The 23,182-nt window shown below is 40.3% G+C and overlaps 3 protein-coding genes across 4 annotated transcripts; 2 read left to right on the top strand and 1 right to left on the bottom strand.

The window, feature by feature from the left end:
* Positions 1 to 454: 454 nt before the first annotated feature.
* Positions 455 to 3,647, bottom strand: fahd1 (fumarylacetoacetate hydrolase domain containing 1). Of its 2 annotated transcripts, XR_005698792.1 has the most exons (2): positions 2,703 to 3,647; positions 455 to 761 (listed from the first exon to the last, which is right to left on the bottom strand). XR_005698792.1 is itself a non-coding variant. In XM_040051458.1 (1 exon), exon 1 carries the CDS (start codon positions 3,415 to 3,417, stop codon positions 2,755 to 2,757), a length of 663 nt encoding a protein of 220 aa, XP_039907392.1. In that variant the 5' UTR covers positions 3,418 to 3,647; the 3' UTR covers positions 1,933 to 2,754. The 2 variants fall into 2 exon arrangements, 1 of the variants encoding a protein (XP_039907392.1); XM_040051458.1 differs by lacking the exon at positions 455 to 761 and having other exon boundaries at positions 1,933 to 3,647.
* Positions 3,648 to 3,753: 106 nt separating this feature from the next.
* On the top strand, positions 3,754 to 10,943 carry LOC120746143 (hydroxyacylglutathione hydrolase, mitochondrial-like). The gene is made up of 9 exons (XM_040051444.1): positions 3,754 to 3,912; positions 4,365 to 4,549; positions 6,992 to 7,056; positions 7,934 to 8,051; positions 8,135 to 8,243; positions 8,352 to 8,455; positions 8,592 to 8,693; positions 8,784 to 8,863; positions 10,022 to 10,943. Exons 1-9 carry the CDS (start codon positions 3,846 to 3,848, stop codon positions 10,119 to 10,121), a joined length of 930 nt encoding a protein of 309 aa, XP_039907378.1. The 5' UTR covers positions 3,754 to 3,845; the 3' UTR covers positions 10,122 to 10,943.
* A 1,428-nt stretch (positions 10,944 to 12,371) lies between these two features.
* hagh (hydroxyacylglutathione hydrolase) lies at positions 12,372 to 23,165 on the top strand. The gene is made up of 9 exons (XM_040051433.1): positions 12,372 to 12,517; positions 12,753 to 12,894; positions 13,672 to 13,736; positions 13,829 to 13,946; positions 14,076 to 14,184; positions 14,453 to 14,556; positions 14,833 to 14,934; positions 15,249 to 15,328; positions 22,175 to 23,165. The coding sequence occupies exons 2-9, from the start codon at positions 12,790 to 12,792 to the stop codon at positions 22,323 to 22,325; spliced, it is 834 nt and encodes a 277-aa protein (XP_039907367.1). The 5' UTR covers positions 12,372 to 12,517; positions 12,753 to 12,789; the 3' UTR covers positions 22,326 to 23,165.
* Positions 23,166 to 23,182: the final 17 nt, after the last annotated feature.

Raw genomic sequence — 23,182 nt, 5'->3', positions numbered from 1 at the left:
AAACATCACATTGGGGAGACAGGTCAGGCTAGGTAGCGAGGAAAAAACATTGAAATGTGTAACACAAAAGGATAATACAGGAATGCACAGGTATCAACACACCATAACACAATAAACACAGACAAGCAACATGGGAAAGTGTTCCAGTGTGTACATCTGATCTGGGACCGCTGCAATCTTTCAACTGCGCCTCCAGCTGACCCGATGTCCACATCATGGGGGGGGGGTAAGCGTTGGAGGTGGCGTTGGATAGGGAGGGTGATGCGTCAGTGAGTGCTTATCAGTATCAGTATATGTATGTGTGTGCGTGTCCATAGTTCAGCTGAGACAGTGTCCTTCGCCCCGCCAGGCTAAGTAAACAATCTTCCAGCCAACCCAGGTGGCCTTGTAGGGAATGGGAAGGAACAGTTGTTCGGCTCCAGCCTTGAGCCCACAGCTGGCGCCGAAGGGGTAGCCGCAATATGATGGTAATTTTTCTTTTGCAAACAACTCATGAGAATTTCAAGCTGTTTTTAACACTCCGACACTGGTCTCTCAATCTCCCGTTAATAGCTGCGAGTTTCTCCGTGACGTTATTAGCCGTCGATTCTGTGGTCTTGTCACTCTTTTTTGCTCACATAGCAGATTGTGAGACCTCACAACCGCAGCCAACTGATCCGAGATGTAGCTTCCGCCCAGAGATGTTGTTCTGAGTTGATGGTGACAGCACCTTGGTGCGTTTAGGGTTGTAGACATGGACAAGAAAGCTGCTGAAGTTCAAACTGAGCATGAAAATAGAGAAGAAAAGTGACTTTTAGTGACTTTGACTGCGACGTGGTTGCCAAAGTATTTCAAAAACTGCTGATCTACTGGGATTTTCCCCCATAACCATCTCTACGGTTTACAGAGAAAGACCCGAAAAAGAGAAAATATCCAGTGAGCGTCAGTGCTCTGGGTAAAAACTTGTTACTTTGTTAATGCCAGAGGTCAGAGAAGAATGAAGGCAACAGCAAATCAAATAACCACTTGTTACAACAAAGGTATGCAAAAGAGCGTCTCTGAACACCCAAAGCGGATTCATCCTGTCTTGTACTAACAGTTCAGGTTGTGACATGACAGTGAGTTCAAATGCTCAAATGACCTCCACAGTCAGCTGATCTCAGTCCAATAGAGCCTCTTTGGGATGTGGTGAGAAAGGAGATCCTCATCATAGATGTGCAGCCAACAAATCTGCAGCAGCTGTGTGATGCTAACATGTCAATATGGGCCAAAATCTCTGAGGATGTTTCCTGCACCTTGTTGAGTCTGTGCCGTGAAGAATTAAAGCACTTCTAAAGGCAAAAGCAGGTAGCTACAGTATGTACTGAACTGGCTGGTAAGTGTAGCCATGTTCCTAAATTAAGAACAGCTGGGTAGTGAAACCTGTATTTCAAACTCCCGCAGAGACAAATCTGATGTTACTTTCAGCTGCTCCCTTATTCACAGGGGGCGCCACAGTGGGTAGCTCCACATGTTTGATTTGGCAGATGTACTTTTTTTTTTTTTAAACTCCGGATGCTTTTCCTGATGCAACCCCAAAGGGATTTGTCTCTTCTCCTGGGATTGTAGAAGGACTTTTCACTCATTGGGTAAATGTGTAAACTGCTACACTATGGAACTGATCCCGTGCTAATCAAACAGGTTTTTTCAAACTGAATTCTTCTGAGGACAACAAACATTTTCAACCCATGAGCTTCTCTAAATTGTAATAATTCCTTAGATATATTAAAACTTTAATACTTAAATGAACCATACGTTTTTGGGTTTTTTTGTAAAACTCATGGTCTTTCATACAATTTACATCTACACTATAATGTGAGGAATGTTTTCTTAATGTTACCTGTACCTTACTGTTATTATTGTAATTTTAGATTTTACTATATAACCCACTGGGAACAAAAGCAATGCCACTAATTATTGTGGGGGGAAAAAATCAACTTTTATATCAACATTTTGAAGTAATTGTTTTTAAGTATTTTGAGTGTGTTTCAAACATCTGGTGTACAAGATTACGAAGAGACACTTTTTCAGCATTAACATAAAAACATATATGTGATTATACATAGATCACATCTGCGCTGAGAATACTATTTGAACTCTAATGCATTTATAAAAAGATGAATACTGATATAAACTGTCATTACCAATGACAAGTATTTTTTTTTAATGGAGGACTTGTTTTTATTATGAAATAGCTTTCTTATTTACTGTTATTTACTGTTTTCTTATTTACTGTTTTCTGAAAAATATGAAGTTTCTCAAAAAGGAGAATACAAGATGCTGTTTTCAAGTTTCTGCAATCCTTTTATTTTTTACAGCAAATGATTAAAAAAGAATAATAAATTACAAAAATATAATGATCTAATGCTCATTTTAGTTTCGTTTTTTTTTTTTTTTTTTTACATCATTACACCTTTCATTTTAATACTATAAATTACTTCATAGTCTGGTGAAAGACATAGTGACACTGTGTGATGAATATGTTTTTTATATTGTGGCTAAAATACAGTAAAATTGATTATAGTTGTCCTGATTTTGCTCAAACGGTGTCACGAAACTGTGTGTTGTACTTCGGCTCTTCTAAAATGCTGGGCAAGGCAGCAAGAATTGATCAGAAATACAGTCTCGGTGGCACAGCACTGCCATCTGCTGATGCGCAAAGATTTAAAAAAAGATTGAAGCACCTTCTCTTCACGAGTCTTTATCTCATCTGCCTCAGTTAAGTCTCTTTTCCCGCTAATGGTCTTGTCTGTCTACTGTAAAGCTCATCGTAACAATGTCCTCGATCCCAGCCTGCAGCTCATCGTGCTCCTGCACGGCGGAGACTCCTTTAGGGGTCCCGGTCAGGATGAGATCCCCTTCCTCCAAGGTGATGAAGTCGCTGATGTAGCTGATGAGATATGGGACGGAGAAGATCATCTGAGAGGTGCAGCCGCTCTGTCGAAGCTGATCATTTACTTTCAGCCACAGGCTGACCTTCCCCGGGTCAGGGATGCGCTCTTTGGGGATGAACTCGCTGACAGGACAGGAGGTGTTGAAAGCCTTGGCCATGGTCCAGGGCAGACCTTTGGACTTGCACTCGTCTTGGATGTCTCGGGCTGTCATGTCCAAGCACAGAGCATAACCCGCAACATGCTCCATAGCGGCGGACTGCGGGATGGCCGTGCCCCCTTTCCCGATCACCACCCCCAGCTCCACTTCATGGTGCAGATTAGTGGTGTAAAGGGGCACCAAGATAGGCGAGCCCTCTCTCACATATGCAGTAGGAGGCTTCAGGAACAAGACAGGCTCCTTAGGAATCGCGTTTTTCAGCTCTTTTGCGTGATCCGCATAGTTTCTCCCAACGCAAATGATCTTTCTCCCCCATTCCCAGAACCGGGAAATATTCCGTGCTGTCATCGTGGAGAACCGTGAGCGGTTTCGGCTGCCTTGATGCAGTCAGCACGAGTGTAACTAAACTTTGACCGACACCGTTTGACCGCTCCGGAACATCAACCTACGGCAAGCCTGAAGGGACATGCGCAGAGCACAAACGTCGAATCAATGCTATCTTATTTGAGATAATTACCGGGACTAAAATGTAAAACAAAACCACTTACTAACTTTATTAAACTACTCTTGTGCAGAATTACGTAAACAAGTTAGACAGTCACGTGTAACTTGTTTACGTAAATAAATACGTAGATAGATCATTCCCGATCTATATACCCGAGACTTGATTGGCGGAGCCTTGGAGGGCAAAGGTCAAAGGGAGCGGAGGCGGAACTGAACCAAAACCAAACTTTTCTGGTTTGCACAAACGTGATAAGACTTTAGCTACTGTTGTTATGTTATTCAAGTCACTAGTAGGGAGTGCCTGCACTCTATTAGGAGCTGCGACAGCCTTAAAATTCGGTACGTTCACACGGTTTTCTCTCATTTTCAGCCCGCGAAGGTTTAGCGTAGTTTTCGCTTGCTTCGCTGCCGTTAGGTGGGTAGATGGCGTTTGTTCGTTTGTTTATGTTTTGTCGTCTTAAGATGGGGGGGAGCTGTCACATGAGCACAGCCGGCCTGTCTGAGCTCATACCTGTTTCCTCTTATATAACCTCCTCTATGACAGTCATATCGGTGTAATTAATTAGCGTGCCCACAAAAAATCCAACACCGAAGCGTGTTAACGTGTGGCGTTCACTTGTCCAGCGGGGCGGTGAGGTGTCTTAAGTTTCTCGCGTTTGTGGCATTAAACGAATGTAAGGCAAGGAGTATGTGAATATATTACAGAGGTACAGGGGACTAGAAGTTAAACTGTCCCGATTTCTGTCTGATGTGGCTCTGTGTTAAATATCGACTTTTATCCCCTCATGAAGCTCCGGTGGAAGTCAAGGCCCAGGCAGCCGCCCTCCTTCACAGTGTGGTCAGGAAATCTAATCTGGTGGAGCAAGCAAACATGAAGATTGAACTGCTCCCTGCGCTGTCTGACAACTACATGTACCTACTGATCGATGTGGACTCCAGAGAAGCAGCTGTTGTAGACCCCGTGGAGCCAATAAAGGTCTGTTCAGTCACTGTATCATATCAAGTAATGTTATATAAACCAGTTGACAACACTTTAACACCAATGCAGAAAGTCTACCTACAAGTGATTGTGTTAACCTTTACACACTATTCAAGTCAAAATTGTGTCCTTTTACAAATATTTGATAGCAACATAGTTTTCTTTTTGTTTTGTCTTTTTTTTTTTTTTTATTTTGAGCCTGAAAGTATTATTATTATTATTATTATTGTTGTTGTTACTATTATCATTATTATTATAATTATTACATGATATGGTATCTGAGGAAGTGTCTAGTTACAGGACAGTTTGCAGTTCGTTCAAGGTGCAATTGTACCTGCTGCCAGTTCACCTGAGGTTAGTGTGTGTGTGAGGAATAACCAAGTTAAATTAAGTATTTACTACACAGAGTACTGTAGTAGTTGCTTCATTTAAATGAGAGAAAGTGTGTGAAATAGTTTAGACACTTTTTTTGTTTAGTTTTTGTGTTTCTGACTGACTTTATGACTATACCTAAAATGATCCAAAATCTTATACTGTTGTACAGGTGCTACAATCTTTTGTAAACTGAGGCTGTTTGTGATGAAATGTGATTTTTAGATCTACCAGTGTGGGTCAAATTAAAAAAAAAAGTGGTTTTAGGGAATCTTGTGTGCAAGTCATGCCTATGTGGGTTTTTTCCTTCTTTACTTTTTATTGGACAGACGTGACAGACGTCAAGGGGGACCTTGACACTGTCACGTAGACTGTCTGCGTCCTCACTATATTTGCCCAGGTTCCCACAGAGACCGGTACCAGCTGGTCTGTGAGATGGAGTGATCTCCAAACAGTGCACGAGAGGTTACATAGATGTCAGTGAGTGCCTTTAAGGATGGTGCCTTGACACAGACATGAGCTTTGAAATGACTCAGCATGATGGTGCAATGGTTAGAAGTATTAGAATTGTTGCCTTTCAGCAAGATTATAAAGATACCTGAACTGGCATTTAGGTGACTGTGGGAAACACTTGCGCAAGTTCCACACATGCAAGGTGTCCTACCACTGCCCTGAATAAACACATTAGTTTGCAATGAACAAGTTATTGAATTATTATAGATATTGTTATAGGCTGCAGTTACAAGCAGTTTTTTTTTTATGACATATCAAGGGGCAGTGTTTAACAGTTGTAATAGTTTTGCATTGTTATATAATAAATCCCAAAAGTTGAGGTCATTAACATTTTCACTTTGAGTAGAATATAATTAAATCATAATTTCTCTCCTGCTTTCAAGTATTAGATTTTTTTTTTCCACTAAAAACGAATCTTGTAAATCTCAAAAATACACTATCTGGTCTCTGAAACATTAATTAAGCATTAATCATCCAATTTTTTTAGATATGCTATTTATGCATATTCTATTTATATAATCTGTAGTTCAAAATGTTGTATAAACATTTATACCAGTTCTTAGCATGGGTCAAAACTGACCCCAACCATATTCTGACAGCTTGAAATGCGAACAGTTTATAAGGGTTAAAATAGTCATTCATCAATGAGAATACATATAGTGTTCAGCATCATAACTCTGAGAGAATCCACTCTGCGTTTTGCTGGTGATATTTTGGACTTAAGAAAAATATATTATTGTTATTATTATTGTTGTTGTTGTTGTTGGGTGTAGGTCAAAACATAACCCTAGACTACTGAAAACACTACGTAATTCTATCCAAGCGTGATAGATTTCTTCTTATTTATGTATTTATTTATTTTACTATTTTTATTTCATTATTTTTGTATGGGAGGTGCCTACTTTCAGGACAGTTTGCAGAAAGGTGCAGAGTACCTTATATCAGTTTGAGGTTAGTGTGTATGTGAGGTTAAGTATGTACTGGATAGAATACTGTAACTGTTGCAGGAAAATGCATCCAATCTTTTTATTCAGAGAATACTGAGAATGAAATTTGATATGATGTGCATTTTTATCGGCCCGACCTTCGTTTGGGCATTATAATGATATGTAGTGAAGGACAGACACGACTTTCCAACTACACAGTAGTCCTTAGTTTGGAAGAAGACCAATCTCCTTTCAACTATATACAGAATCTGCCTAGTTTGAAAGTCTGATATCAAGTCAAAGGTATTTGTAATATTAGAAAATATCAAGTATTTGCTCATTGCTACATTTAAAACTAGCGTGTGAGTAAGAAATACCAATTTAATGTTTTCAGCAAGTTTTCAGCAAGTCCAAAATCCAAGAACCCTGACTGGCCCTACTAAATTAGTAGTAGGGCCCAAATCTGTGAATTCTCCATAGAAAAAGCTGTAACAAACATCTTTTTCTCTCCTATTCTTCATTAAGACCTTTAATAACTAATTGTTGTTGGATACTTATTGATAAATTAAGTAGTTATATTGGCATGGCTCCACTCAGCATTTTTTTTTTGTGTGTGTGCTTTGAACAGGTTGTTGAAGCTGTCCGAAAGCATGGTGTAAAACTCACCACAGTTCTAACCACCCATCACCACTGGTAAGCTACTGCTTATTTTATAACATTGATGAATTTTTTTTTTTTTTTCAAGATTATTTTTCCATAATAAGTAAGCTAAAAAAATACTTATTGTACCTGTTAAGGCAAAAGATACATTTTATATTCATCACCATTACCATTAATATAACCACGTTCACATCCAGCGTGCTGTGTGAACAAAGTATTAGGTCCACTCTGATCATGGAAGGCTGTGACTGCAAAGTAACCTACCTACTGTACTGTACTCACTCAAAATTTGTAAAGTCTTTTTTAGGACAAGGTATGCTTATATATTTCTCCACCAGTTTCTCACGCAGGGCTGCAGTAGGAGTCAAGTGATTTTGTTTGCTTTGATTTTCTTTCTTTTAATTTTCTCATGCTGATGTGCATCTTACTACCTGATCACATGCTGCATTTAGCAGCAGCATTCTCCAGTCTAACAAAGTGCTTCTAGGAAAAGCTTGTGGCAGACATTGTGTTTAGCTTGATGCTGACTGACAACACAGACCACAAACTACCTGCATCATTATACTAGCATTACTATAGTAATGGTGCAAATAGCCTGCAAGAGAAGGAATGATGGCCTAAAAGGTGTTGCTGTGCAAACATGATCCCAAAACATCAGATGCTGAAGTCAGAAGATGCTCCTACTACTTAAGACGTCATCACCCCGCCCATTTCCTGTCATTATGTTTCCCAGAAATCGGCAAATTGTCTTGATTGTTTTGCTGTGAATACCATTTACTCGTATTAAACGCTACTGCCCACTAAATGCACGCTTTATAAATAAACATTTGCTTTGGCTTCTTATGCTAAGAACCCGCTAAACCTGTATTGGACAAAAGAGTAATACCAACACACTAATTTTCTGTTTTAGGGATCATGCCGGTGGAAATGAGAAGATGTTGAAACTAATGCCAGGTCTGAAGGTCTATGGAGGGGATGACAGAGTTGATGCCATTACAAAGAAAGTTTCTCATTCCAACACTTTCAAAGTGAGACGAGCAAACTCTCTGCTCTGTGGTCCAACTATAAGCTTCAAATGAACGATTGCTCACTTATGTTTTTCTCTCCTCAGGTTGGCTCACTCCATGTTAAATGCCTTTCTACTCCTTGTCACACGACTGGTCACATTTGTTACTACGTGACCAAAGAAAACTGCACTGAACCACCAGCTGTCTTTACAGGTGTGGTTACTTAAGTTAAACATTTATATGAGATAAACTGCGAGTGTAAATAAAGACATGTTTTGTGTGAACTTAAAGGCCCTAAGAACTCCTGTTTTTCCCATGCAGGGGATACTCTGTTTGTGGCTGGCTGTGGGAAATTTTTTGAGGGTACAGCAGAGCAGATGCACAAAGCCTTGATAGAAATTCTGGGGCGCCTTCCTCCTGAAACGGTAACTGCAAACATAGGCGTTAATTTTACAGATTTTTAGGATGGAAAAGGAAAGACTTAAATTCTTCAGTAGTTGATGAGTTAACTTTGCTGTATGTTTAAGGTGCGTGACTAACTTTAGCGTGTTTGTGTTTAAGCGTGTCTATTGTGGTCATGAGTACACCGTCAACAATCTGAAATTTGCACATCATGTGGAACCGCACAATGAAGTAATTCAGAAGAAGTTGGCCTGGGCAAAGGTACGTGATTCATACAGTAACCACTTCAAATCAGTTATCCTTAATTAATTAAAACAACTTTGCAATTTTTGTGTATTTATCTGTCTGTAGGAGAAGTGCAGCAACGGAGAACCAACTATTCCGTCCACTCTGGCAGATGAATTCACATTTAACCCCTTTATGAGAGTAAAGTATGTATAACTTCATTAAAAACAGCCTTGTGAAAAAGAGTTTTCACAGGACTTAATGCAGTCCTGTAAAAAACTAAGTACAGCAATACTACTTCTATAGGAATTTAGAGAATAAGCAGTAGCCAGATGCTGCTAATGAATTGGACTTAATTAACTGATGATCAGCGAGTGTGGACTTGTAGAAAAGCTGACATTTGGGCAGCTTGCTGGTCTGGTGCATTTAGGGGTCTGTTAATATAACTAAGGTAATACAAGTCTTCCCAGGAGTAGATGTCCCGGCACAATCATGTAACAGTCAGACTGTAATGCTCAGAGAAAGTGGAAAAAAAGAGAGCTCCATCTTAAACTTGACAGGCATAATTTAGCATGTTAAATGTAAAAGTTTGTGACATTACAATTAGAAAAATGCTGAACAAGTAGGGCTGGTTTGGAAGGGTTGACAGGAGAAAGCCTCTTCTCTCTAAAAAGAACATGGCAGCATGACTTAAACTTTGTAAAGTTGGATCAAACCACAATTGCCTTTGGACAGACGACACAGGAGTGGAGATGTTTGGCCATAATGTACAGCGCTAACACAGCATATTTGAGGTGTTATTGGGGTGATGATTTGGGCTTGTTTTGATCCACACGACCTTGGACATGTTGTCCAAAAGAATTTTAGAATCAAATGTGAGGTTATCTGTCCAGAACTTAAACCTTGGCCCAAATTGGATCATGCAACAGGATGACACACAGGAACAAATCTATACCAGCATTGCTGAAACCAAAAAGAGTGGAGGTGTTGCAATGGCCCAGACAAAGTCCAGACCTTAATCCTGATTAAAATGCTGTGGTGGGACCTTAAGAGTGCTGTGCAAAAACAAATGCCCACAACTATCAATGAACTGAAGCAACGTCATGTAGAGGAGAGTATGTCGAAATTCCTCTGCAATGATGTGAGAGACTGCGAGTCATACAGGAAATCATTACTTATTGCTGCTAGAGCTGGTCTACAAGCTACTGAACCCGGGGTGCACTTACTTAGTACAGGGCCCTGTGAAATTTCTCTTTTTCACATCACTGTAGTAGTAATTACAGATGATTATAGTTTGTTTTGAGGTACCTACAGTGAGAGTGCTGCCTGACTACATTTGTTTCCCCCCCCCATGTGTAATTTAGAGAGCCGTCCGTTCAAGAGCATGTGAAGCAGACAGACCCTATCGAGACCATGAGAAGTCTTCGGAAGGAGAAAGATAATTTCCGAGTGCCCAAGGAGTGAAAGTGCACCAGAGTTGGCATTTCAACTGATTACAACACTGCAAGCTGTCAATTATATACTCAAAGAAATACCTGCAACTAATCTGTAAACCGACTGAAAAACAGCACATCCATTGCATTGACTTTAACTCAAGGTCCATTTTTTCCTATCGCAGTGTTCAGCATAACATATTAGACTATAAATCTATAAATAAGTCATTCTTTTAGATATATTTGAGTTTTTTGGGTTGGCAGTTTTAAGGAATAAATGGCCATTATTTGAATGTTTTAAAATGAGAAAAATGTAGTTATTCTGTAAATGTATCAGAAAAGTTATTTAGTCTTATGCTTTAATATATTGATGTTCAAACTACTGTTTCACTCAGCGTTTGAACATTTAACAAGACGAGGACCACATGAGTAACAAATGTTGGCGTATGTGGACACTTTCTGTGAGTTGGTTTAATAATAGGTAATCATTTCTTCGCCTACAAAGATTTGTATCAATGTTTCTTCATGTCATTTATTTTCACGCTTGCTTAAAAGATGCTAGTTTGGTTGTTTATGTGCAAAATACAGCATAGCTGCCTTTACATATAAATAATCAAAGTGATCTGTGAGCTCAGCCTTGTCTACCTCTTGTGTCAGCATTGTTAGAAACCCCAAATCATATTTTGCTCGTAAAGTAAAATCTTTCAAGGACTATTGCATGAAGCAATTTGGAAAAAGCAATAAAGCACATTTGTTTCAGTAGGTTCACACAAAAGTTTGTGTCAATAAATTGTGTCATAAGCAAAATATATTCCTGATGCAGAATAAGGCCATTAAAACTGTTATATTCTCATATACATCTCATATTATTGGATTATTACAGTAGTAGAAGTTTGCCTTTGGCGAACGCTTTCATCGGTGTTATCTAAATTTTCCAGTTACATTTTGGGAGATGCTTTGGGTTATAATTGCTAAATCTTGTCTATTAGCAAACCATGGAATTAAGCTTCTCTCATGTCTAAATATGATGAAAGTATTAAGAAGCAGGTCCGGTAGCATTTTTTAAAAATAATTATTATTTTGTTTCATTTAGTAGGTGATTGATGTGGACACATTATTATTATTATTATTATTATTATTAGGACTGTGTGCACACAGTCCTAATAATGCAATTGAGGGGGAAAAAACAAATGTGTAAGCACATTATGGATATGTAGCCATACTTAATCTGTGGGCTACTCAGAAACAATAGTTGTGGGCCTTTCAAAGAAGTCCAGAAAAGGGAACCACAGTTTATAAAATGTGTTTTTTCACCCACAAACTGTATATCTATTTTTTTCTAAATCCATACAGGACATATCTTTTACCCATTGCACATACGAGGGGGGAGAAGAGTCTTTCCACTTAAGTAAAATAGCTCATCTGGCCAGCAGTAATGAAAAGTTTAATGTTCTGTGTCTGGAGTTGGGCAACTTCAGGTTCTGGCCCGCACCAAACAGCACAGAGTGACTCTGGTTTAATTTGATGCTGCATGACTTCAGACATTATATAGAAAGCAGAGGTCCAAAAGTTGGCCAACGAAGGACAGGACCAGTGCATATGAAGTAATCTACCAGGGGCACCCCCACACCTTCTACAGGTTGGGTCTGCCTCTGGCACCAACTTAGCCCTTAAATTCAATCTTAAATTGAATGAGTGTGTGTCGAGCACACAATGATATAATGTGAACTTGGCCAAGGACAGAGTCCCACAGTTCTTTTGTCAAATGAGAGTTAAGGTCCTGTTCCCATTTAGATTTGATGGCAGCTACTGAAGAACATTTTAAATTGGAAATTGAATTGTACAAGGCTGATATTATGCCCCTAGAGGCTGGATTGACTATTAAAAAGCCATACTTTATCCATCGTTTAGTAATTTGAACTATATAAATGCACCACATTCATGTTTGCTTCTATATAAAAACTCTTTGCAAAATAATGATTAGCCAACCTAAAAGGTGTCAGATAATGTCTGAAAATGCCTATTCATGCTTTACTAATAGTTAATTACTAGTATAAAATAATTATAGTCTTTAACAATGTAAAAATGTGAATAATTATTTGAAATTTTAGATGTTAATAATTTAACTGGTTTTTATTTTTAACCAAGGCTTGTACATTTCCAGGGGCAGAGAAGCATAAATCAAGAAAAAACACATTGATAAATAAGCCCCTACGACACACACACGCACACACACGTATATATTTGTAACAAATTTAAAGGCGTTTGACTGTTTCCAGCTCGATTAAAAGGTCTTGATTTTGACCCTTTGATTACACGATGTCGCGATAACTTCTTCGTCTGACAGAAATGTGAGTTAATAATTTGAAGAGGATGGGCACAGTTCAGCTGCAATAAACGACCTGATCGGATACACTTTAAAGAGAGGTAGCTCTTCTCTGATTTTTTTAAAACTATTTTTAGATTTTAGAGTCATGTGACATCATCAGGAAGTACTCGGCTACATGACACTGTAGTTTACGGGCTGGCGCAGCTTACATCGGCCAGCATGCTTATATCGACTACCTGTTTATGCTTGACGAAGTATTTAACATCTCGTGCAGAAGACAGGTGCGTTCAAGTAAATGATTCATACGTTGACTAATCAAACCTCTTCTTGAAGCGTCGCTCACTGTGGTGCGCATGCGTGTGCGGGTACCATGAAGGTAAAGGTGATCTCCATCCTGGAAGACAACTACATGTACCTGGTGATAGAGGAGCAGAGCAAACAGGCGATAGCTGTGGACCCGGCTGTGCCACACCGGGTGAGAGACATTGTTGTGCCTGTGATTTAAAAATGGCGTCATACTTCAGAAAAGACTTAAACTTATTTTGTTGATCATCTATGTATCTAACAAAACAAGGAAACAGTTTAAAAATCGATTCAGTGAAAAATCGAAGACTGGTTTGTTAAAAATAGGGAAATTTTAAAAAGCAATAAGCAATATTCATAGATACTGTAGAGAAAGTGCACTACAGATACCATACTTGCTTTGAGAGTGTTTATGGAGAGGTCAGAGGTATACAGAGGTCAAAAGGAATTGCACTGTCTCCAGAGAAAGCATGATAGGGTGCAAAGAGACGCACTCTGGAAGTCAGTATGAGGAAGTGAGGAGTGACAGAGAAGTAGGGTGATGCAGGACTTGTATGAGGACAGCGAGATGGTGGTGAGGTGTGTTTGCTATGATGACGGTCAGGCAGGAGTCTCTGTGGGGACTATCATGTTTGCAGCAGACACTGTGATTTGTAGTGAGAGTGAAGCAAAACAGAATACATGTGTGTGAATGAAAGGGCGACAGGCGTGAATCTGCAAGGGGCAAAAGAAGGGAAGGTGGATCAGTTTAAATATGAGCCAACAAAAGAAGAAGAATTTTAGGGCTGCAATAAATGTTTGCTTTCCTCATCATTTAATGCACCTTGTACATTCTCCTACTATTACACTTTTTTGAAGCTAAAACAATCATAGGACAAAGAAGCTGCACCTGAGGACTGTTTGGCTGTTTTGCTTTAAAAGTGACTGGATGATTTTTTTTCCCCCACAGCTGCTAGAAATAGTGAAACGAGAAGGCGTCTCCTTGATAGCTGTTCTCACCACACACCATCACTGGTAAGAGGAGCGTTTCGTGTCAGGTAACAACACTGCAAAGCATCTCAGTCAAATTGAGGCTAATGGAGTAATTTGGTGCCTCTGCTTACTAGGGACCACGCTCGTGGGAATGAGGCTCTGGTGAAGGAGGTCCCTGGCCTGAGGGTGTACGGGGGAGACGATCGAATCGGGGGTCTGACGGATAAAGTGACAAATGCGCAGGAACTGAAGGTGTCCAAAAAGCGCCTACAGGAGCTCGATGAAGATGCCGTTTAGCTGCGTTTTGAAATTTTACAAACCTGTTGTCTTTTTGAGTTCTGATTTTTTTTTTTGCCTCGTTGTCCTTTTCTTCATCTGCAGTTTAGCTCCATCAATGTGAGGTGCCTGTTTACTCCCTGCCATACCTCTGGTCACATGTGCTACTTTGTTTGGGAGGATGAGTGCACTGACGCCCCTGCTGTGTTCACAGGTCTTTTTCTGTACACATAAAGAATCAGTGCACCGGTTGAAATCCAAGACACTAGTAGATTTCGCCATACCGCTTCTGACTGTACAGTAAAGGCAAAAAAATGACTCACTTCATGTTGCAACTGTTGTGTCTTCAGGCAAATAATCTTAATAACTGATTTCTGAGTGGCTAGAGATATGAATACTATAAGTTGTCCATGTTGTGTGCGATGACAAAAACTGACCACTGCCTCCTGTGACATCCCCTTGTCCTTTCTTTGGGTTGCTAGGGGATACGTTGTTTATTGGTGGATGTGGACGGTTCCTTGAGGGTACAGCAGAGCAGATGTACCACAACCTCACCCAGGTGCTTGGTTCCCTACCTCAAGACACGGTTAGTGGAAATAAGAAATACTAACTGTTTGCGTATGCGTGTGTGTACGACCTCTACAGGGTTAACAACAGCTAGCATGACCTCAGATAAGTCTAAATCACTATAGTGAATCATCACTCCACAACAATCAGTGAATTGAGGGCAGGACTGGCTCTCTTTTCACCCTTCATAGTACAAACTGTCTTAAAAATGGCACAAAGCCCAGAATGAGTAAAGATACTGAAGCTGTGCTGTGAGCTAATCCCTACTTTAAATGAGGCTTTGTTCGTCTTTTAGAAGGTGTTTTGTGGGCACGAGTACACCATAAAGAACTTGAAGTTTGCCATGCTGGTGGAGCCAGAAAATGAAAAGGTTAAGGAGATGCTGAGCTGGGCCAGGGTGAGCATGATACAGGAAGCTGCTACAAGAATAAGGCTTGCAGTTTTCTCTGGTGTTAGCCTGTCTCCTGATACGCAAATATATACAGATTACATAGTAGGTGGTCCACAACTATTTCCAGTGTGTTAAAGGCATTTCAGTTAGATCGTTGTTGTTGTTGTTTTTAAATATCTTGGACAACAATGGTGGTCTGTTGCACAGATAAGTAATCTATTACAGGCTTTTGCTGCACAGAGAATAGTCCAAGCCTTAATCTTTAAATACATTTAAATATGTTTATACCAGGTTTTTTAAAGCGTTTGCTGTCTCTGCAGGCAAGAGATGATGATGACAAACCCACAGTGCCATCTACACTGATGGAAGAATTCGAATACAACCCTTTTCTTCGTGTCTCGTGAGTCTGGATGTTTATGTATGGCATATATAGAGTGATGGGTCAGGTGAAACACAATTACTTTAAAATCAAGTTAGTCACTATAAGCAACCTTTATTTCCTGTTCCAGAAACAAAAACTCCCTTTGAGGGAAACCCTTTGGGTCATTTCCAGCTCTGTGCTTTACCAGCTTTGCATCATTCACAGTTTAAAATAACCCTTGTTTATGTTATAATGGCTCTTGGAACTGCCTCCTACTACTGTAACTAACTTTCTTCTGATTGGCTACCCCTCACAAACAGATTAGATACATTTTCTAGTCACGATTCATCTTTGTTTATATTTTGCTCAGAAAATGGGAAATGGGTGGAGGGATTCATTGAAACAGCTACAAACATATACATGGAAATAAAAGTATATAAGACAAAAACATATTCTGTATAATTCTAAGCAGCTTTAAAGTTAATATTTAATATGACCACCTTTATTCTTTAATACAGCCTGAACTCTCTTAGAGAAGCTTTCTCATCATTTCTTTAAGTAGTCTTCAGGAAAAGTCTTCCAGACTTCTTGAATTAGCTTCAAAGCTCTTTTTTTTGGATCATGGCTGCTTTTTGTTCTGTTTTCTGTCCAGATGATCCCACACTGCTTCAAAAATGTTGCAGTCCAGCCTCTGGGGAGGCCAGTCCATGACTAATAGTGTTTTACTGTTTGTTTTTCTATCCAAATGTGATTTTACTGCATTGACAGTGTCGTTTCCACATTGCACTGATCTTCAGTGCAGTTCTTGTGTAATTTGGCATACCTCAGCTTTGCCTCCCTGTCCTTAAAAATTGCTTCTTAACAGCCACCCTTCCACTTCCTGCGGCTGAACAGATTTTCCTATTTGTTAATGGCATGACTTTCAGATGGTGTTCATCTGCTATCAAAATATATATATATATATATATATATATATAGGTGCACGATACTAGTATCTATATTGACGTTCGATACGTGATTCGGTCGGAAGGAAGGACGAGCTGTCAGGGCGTGAAGCGAGCTCGACGCACGACACTGAAGACGGATCGTCAGAAGGAAGAGCGCAGGGCAGACTAGCGAGACAGAAGGTTAGCTCCTATGCACGGGCAAATTGAACCTCCCCCACCCTCTTCAGATCTGGCGTTTGGACTTCTTTTTGGGTTTCATGTGACGTATGACCCGACGTAGCGCGTCATGGACTAAAGTAAAAACAGTATGGGGGTGGGATGTGCCACGCAATGCGCAATTACATGGGTGGGAACGAAGTGCGTTAGCACAGTTAGCTGTGTTTGGCCCGTCTAGGGCCCAATGCAGGGGTGAGCTCGTTAACGGAGATTTGCCGTGTTGTGGTCGTTAACAGTCATTTCAACGAGATTAACGCTGACAGCACTAGTGGGAACACAACGAATATGACTGCACATTTACACTGACATCATCCTAGTGCAAAGACAAGTGGAAGCAGACAAAAACAACAAGCATGCATGCTACAAACTTTACCCGAGTCATTTAGACAGCCGTTAGCACATGATTCTCCTTATGGGGACCTGATATGTTTAATATTGTGACGAGCTCAGACAAGGTGGAGACGGAGGTGTCGTTTGGTCTTGCTTCCCGTGAGCTAGCCAGGGAGCACAGCCGTTTATTGACATCTGCAGAAGAACACTGCTGCTAGCTAACTGCTCAGCGCCGCAACCGCACAGCAACAACAACACACAGAGCGCCCTCTGACCCCGGAAGGACACACCGTGCGCAGCGAGAAGGCGTCACCCGTCACTATGGCAACATAAACAAAACATAACTGTACAAACAGAACCCCGAACAGCCCTGACCCGCTACATAGCCCCCACCTAAGGGGTCAGTGGTCCCCGACGACCCCATTACCCCACACAAAGTCCTGCAAATGTCCAGGTGCCTTCTTTTGGCGCACCGGCTGGTCACGACCGGCGGGGGAAAAGTCACTCGGGTCAGAACATGGGGTGCCACCATCATCCCACTTCTGACACCAATGTGGCGAGCTCAGACAACGAGGAGACGGAGGTGTCGTTTGGTCTTGCTTCCCGTGAGCTAGCCAGGGAGCACAGTCGTTTATTGACATCTGCAGAAGAACACTGCCGCTAGCTAACTGTTCAGCGTGGCAACCGCACAGCAACAACAACAACACACAGGGCGCCCTCTGACCCCGGAAGGACACACCGTCGCAGCGAGAGGGCGTCACCCGTCACTATGGCAACATAAACAAAACATAACTGTACAAACAGAAGCCCGAACAGCCCTGACCCGCTACAATATGCTGCTGAGAATATAGCCCAGAAGAAGCGTATAGTATAGCTTTTATTTTGGAAAGAGCCATTTCTCTGTAATAAACTCTCTTTTCCAAAGATGGATGATTCCTCAATCAGATACAGGTGTTACCGCGCCAGATCCGCGGCCCCTAACCGTAGTAAGGAAACCTCTGGCAGTTACTTGAAGGTTCCGTAACTGACTCGTAGCCGGTGTTGTGCCAAAAAGTGATTGCCTGCCAAAAAGTGATTTCCAATGTTTCTGTGTATTTTTTATGTGTAATATCTTCACGTATGTTGGTAAATAGACTTCGGTGAACAGGGTTTACAAAGGGGCTATATAGAGAATTAAAACATATCTGTTTTTCAAGTATCTTTACAACTCTCTGCTATTGTACTCACATTATAACCAATCCGGTCCTTTTCCCCACTTAAATATTTTTACAGAAAATTGTAATATTTGCTGCCAGTCTGTTGTCTCTGACCAACTTACTCTTACAAAAGACATTTTTAATGTTAATGAGATTTTTTAACTGCATAAATAAAGGTTATAAAAGTCGCTGCCAAAAACTGATTGCGGCTTCTACCTTGTTACACGAATGTTGTTTGTGGCTCAAGATGACTTTGTCATCCATGGGATCCATGTGACATATGTTTCACATATTATAGGCCAAAAAGTTACTTATAGCAGTTTAAATACGAGCAATCAGTTTTTGGCAAATACCGGAAATCAGTTTTTGGCAGACAATCACTTTTTGGCACAACACCGGCAACAGCTTACTATACAGGTCAACTCCGCTAGCAAAAAGATTGAAGGAGGCGTAGGAAACTGCTTCACCGAACTTTATTTCTTCTCTAAGGCACGAACACCGCGTACAGTGGGCTGAAACAGTTTACTCACAGCGAGCATCGCCGACACAACTCTGGCTGTTGAGGGAGTTATTATATTCCTTTTATTTATTTTCTTTTCGTCTCTTCTGTAGCTAACCGTTACTTTTTCCCCTTCTCCGCTCTCTCTCTTCACACACACCAGGCAGTCCCGCTACACACATCCCCGTACATTTCCCATAAGGCTTCATCCTTAAAGGGCCATGCCTGTAACACAGGGCTTGCAAAATCGCTAGCCCGACGTCCCGGGGCTAGCGATTTTTCAACCCCAGTCGGGCTACCAAAATCTATCTCTGCCTTGCCCGTCGGGCTATCATAGGAAGGAAAAATATATGTCAGTGCTTTTGCATTCTTTCAGAAATGTAGCTGGGTAATTATGTCATTGGCATCGGTGAGCCACTGTCAATATGTGACATATTGAAATCGCATTTGAATTTGCGCTTGTTTTTTGCTTTCACTTTGCAAATGTCCAGGTGCCTTCTCGGGTCAGAACATGGGGTGCCACCATCATCCCACTCCTGACACCAATGTGGCGAGCTCAGACAACGAGGAGACGGAGATGTCGTTTGGTCTTGCTTCCCGTAAGCTAGCCAGGGAGCATAGCCGTTTATTGACATCTGCAGAAGAACACTGCCGCTAGCTAACTGCTCAGCGTGGCAACCGCACAGCAACAACAACAACAACACACAGGGCGCCCTCTGACCCCGGAAGGACACACCGTCGCAGCAAGAGGGCGTCACCCGTCACTATGGCAACATAAACAAAACATAACTGTACAAACAGAACCCCGAACAACCCTGACCCGCTACAATATGCTGCTGAGAATATAGCCCAGAAGAAGCGTATAGTATAGCTTTTATTTTGGAAAGAGCCATTTCTCTGTAATAAACTCTCTTTTCCAAAGATGAGTGATTCCTCAATCAGATACAGGGCTCGCAAAATCGCTAGCCCCGGGACGTCGGGCTAGCGATTTTGCAACCCCAGTCGGGCTACCAAAATCTATCTCTGCCCTGCCCGTCGGGCTATTGTAGGAAGGAAAAATATATGTCAATGCTTTTGCATTCTTTCGGAAATGTAGCTGGGTAATTATGTCATTGGCATCGATGAGCCACTGTCAATATGTGACATATTGAAATCGCGTTTGAATTTGCGCTTGTTTTTTGCTTTCACTTTGCAATCGCACAAACTGTGTATAGAGAGCAACAGCACTGATCTGTGAGTGATGATAATTTGCGCACCAATTCCTCTGACATCGTCTTATCAATCGTTAGCTTACTATGCAAACATGACAAGTGAAATCTCCCGCAGCAAGCTTAAACATATGAGAGGTTGATCGCGCAGAGAATCGCTGACCGTTATGTATGTGTGTGTGTGTGTGTGTGTGTGTGTGTGTGTGTGTGTGTGTGTGTAAGTGTAAAAGCAGCAGGATATATATTTTAGTTCTGCTGAGCCAAATAAGACAGGTCAGGGTGAAGAAGTGACAGCCAAAGAAAAGCTTACCACAAAACGGAAAAGTTATGACAAATCAGACTATAAGGCAAAAAGAAAGTGCAGCTTTATGGTTTCATGGACAAAAGAATTTCTGTGGCTGCAATATGACGAGCTAAATAACCAGGGCTGCACATAAGTGGTCCGCAGGTGCGCATTCGCTGTGAAGAAAAAACAAACAAACCGCGCACAAGATATGAAGTTGCAACGCGTGTGTACATAAGATTTTCTGGAGGAGGACAGACATTTGTTTAAAACTCTTAAAGATGTCGAAGAAGCTCCTTTAAGCAATTACTTTGGTGTTCCTCCACCTCCAAACAAATGTCAGAAGGAGTCCGAACCACAAAAGAAGCGCGTATTCTCGGAAAAGTAGTTGCAGGAGGTGAGCTGGCTTCAAACAAATGATGAACGCACAGAGATGTGGTGCGGAATGTGCCGTGAAAATCCCACTCTAGCGGACAAAAACAGTGCTTTTTATATGGACGCAAACGCGCGTTGCAACTTCTTATCTGGTGCGCGTCTTTTATTTTGACAGCGAATGCGCACATGCGGACCACTTATGTGCACCCGTGTAAATAACATAATGTTCTGCCGGGTGTGTTGTTGGTTTTCTCTCGATTTCTGAGTCGACAAGCGCCTTTGTTACTGGGACCAGTCATTTTAAGAAAGGCCCCCATTAGAACCCATGAGAAATGCAAGAAATGCATTATTGCTCAGTCTGCAATATCTTTCCCAGAACAAACACCAATTGCAAATAACATACTAAAAATAAACCTGAAAAATCTGTTTAGAACAGCGTACTATGTTGCAAAGAGTGAACTACCACTGGCAAAATTTAGCAGTCTTTGCAAACTTCAAAAAGCAAATGGCCTAGATCTTGGTTCCACTTGTCTCTTACCCGTGACTTCAGTGGAAATTTCAAATTCAGGATCTGACACAGACTGATTCATGTCCTACACAGTTCTTACAAGTTCATAGAAATTTCTGTTCAATTAGTATTTGAGTTGATGATTGTAATTTTTATACAATGTTGTAATTTGTTTTTCAACAATTTTTTGATTGATGTTTTGTTTCCTTTACAATATTATACTTTAATGTATAATATTGTAAGAACAGGAAACAAAACATCAAGTCAAAAAATTGCTCTCTTTTTTATTCGGGCTACTTACATTTACTTTGGGCTACCAAAAACTGAAGTCCCTGCCCGAAGGGCTACCAGGGATTTTGAAATTTTGAGAGCCCTGAGATATATTTATTTTTTTTAATTACTTTTGTTTCAGCAACATTAAATTTAAAAACTGTACTTTTGAGTTAAAATATATATTTATAATTTTAATAAATGACAAATTAAAAAGGCATGAACATTTTTTTGTATCGAAAAAATATCGAACCGTGACACCAAAGTATCGAACCGAACCGTGAATTTTGTGTATCGTTGCACCCCTAATATATATATATATATATATATATATATATATATATATATATATATATATATATTTTTTTTTTTTTAGGCGTGCCACTTCTTCTTTTGTCTTCCACTTGTCCAGTTTCCTCTCTTTCTTCTACTTCTTCTTCTTTTTTTTTTTTTTTAAGGACACTGTACACCAAGCTTTCAGCGAATAGTTTTTTAAGCTACTATTTTGTGTCAGTCAAACTGTATTATCTTTGGTATTTTTCATAGATGCAACTGTAACAAATTACGTGTTTTTTGTTACAGGCTGCTCGAAACAAAGTGCCTAAAGATACTGTTTAAAATAGGTTCTTTGCTAATTTGTCACAACACCGGTTCATCACTTGAGTTGGATTCGTTGTTTATGCTCGAATGATTCATAGGTCAGTGTTAAGTGGCTGAGTAAATAATAACAATAAAAAAACATTCCTTTGAAAATGATTCACACTATTTTGCTCAAGACCACTTTAAAACGTTACAAGATAGTTTGATTCCTTGGAAGAAAAAGGGTGACTCAAGACTTGCACAACACTTCACGTACGACTGAAAAACAGGAAACGCTCAGTAACCGTGTGTTATTCTCTATGCTCGAATCAGTTTGTGGTCAACTGTTTTTAAAACCTGGACTGAACTAGAGGGAAGCTCTTAGTTTTCTCAAATATTTTTATTTTGTACTATAGTGTAGTGTAGTGGTGCATCAGTTGTGTTTCTTCCTTTTCAAATCTTCTTTTACTGCAGGGAGGAAGCAGTGCAGAAGTTCACGGGGAAGACTGACCCCATAGAGGTGCTGAGGGTCCTGCGAAAAGAGAAGGACAAATTCAAGAAGCCCAAGGAGAGACTTCCTCCTCACGCCATGCTGGCTCTGGAATGGGGGCTCCTCAGACCTTGAAGTCCACTTTCACAGGCATCAGCAGTAGTATGTAAATCAGTTAACCAGAGCTAACAGAATGAGGATGAGGGTGAAAAACTGAATGCAGCGAGACACAAGACCTGTAGAGTGCATTGTTTTGTTGCTTTAAAACAAAGTCTGACCAATACACCCCTGAGTGCTGGTTAACCATCAAGTGGCAACCCCATCTTTTCATTTAAAATGCAGTACAAAGCTGCTGTCATTAAATATTCCTCAGAAACAATTTAATTTAGAGGCCGGTCTCCCAGTCTCTTACACACTAACTGCACCAGTTAACGTCTGTTAATACCAATTTTCAGTAAAACTGTCGAGATTACATTTTGTGTATTTATTGATTCAAATAACTGGTTTTGGAAGAAATGTAACCTTCATTTCATTATTATTTGTATGCATGTGAAACTTTCATTGCTTTGATATTTACTTTTTTTTTTTTAGACATTTTTCTGTCTGGTAACATTGCTACAGTTCTCTCATTTAACTTTTTTGGTCAGTTTAGAGATGATGTATATGTGTGTGTATATAAATATTTCCCAGTGTCTTTGTCCTCTTAATTTTGCAAGTGAAAGCTTCAGATCTAATTTACCTTAATTTAAGTGAATTTGTTTGTCATTTAGACTCTACCTTGTGCTCACTATTTTGGGACAGGTATCGAATATGTTAAAGTGTATTACAAGGGTAGAAAAATACATGCAGTGTACATCACTATGAATGTAAATTGCTGATTTTCATCCCAAAGATTACATGCACAAAATACAAGAGCCTAAAAGCTGTATATGGAAGTCAAAAGATTATTTAATAAAACATCGGTCTCAATCCATATTCAGGACACAGTGTTC

This window comes from Simochromis diagramma, unplaced genomic scaffold (genome assembly GCF_900408965.1).
Source record: "Simochromis diagramma unplaced genomic scaffold, fSimDia1.1 OVJJ01000321.1, whole genome shotgun sequence".
NCBI classification, from domain to species: Eukaryota; Metazoa; Chordata; class Actinopteri; order Cichliformes; family Cichlidae; genus Simochromis; species Simochromis diagramma.
The sequence above is the reverse complement of the archived record's forward strand: the minus strand, read 5'-3'. Positions and strand labels throughout refer to the sequence as shown.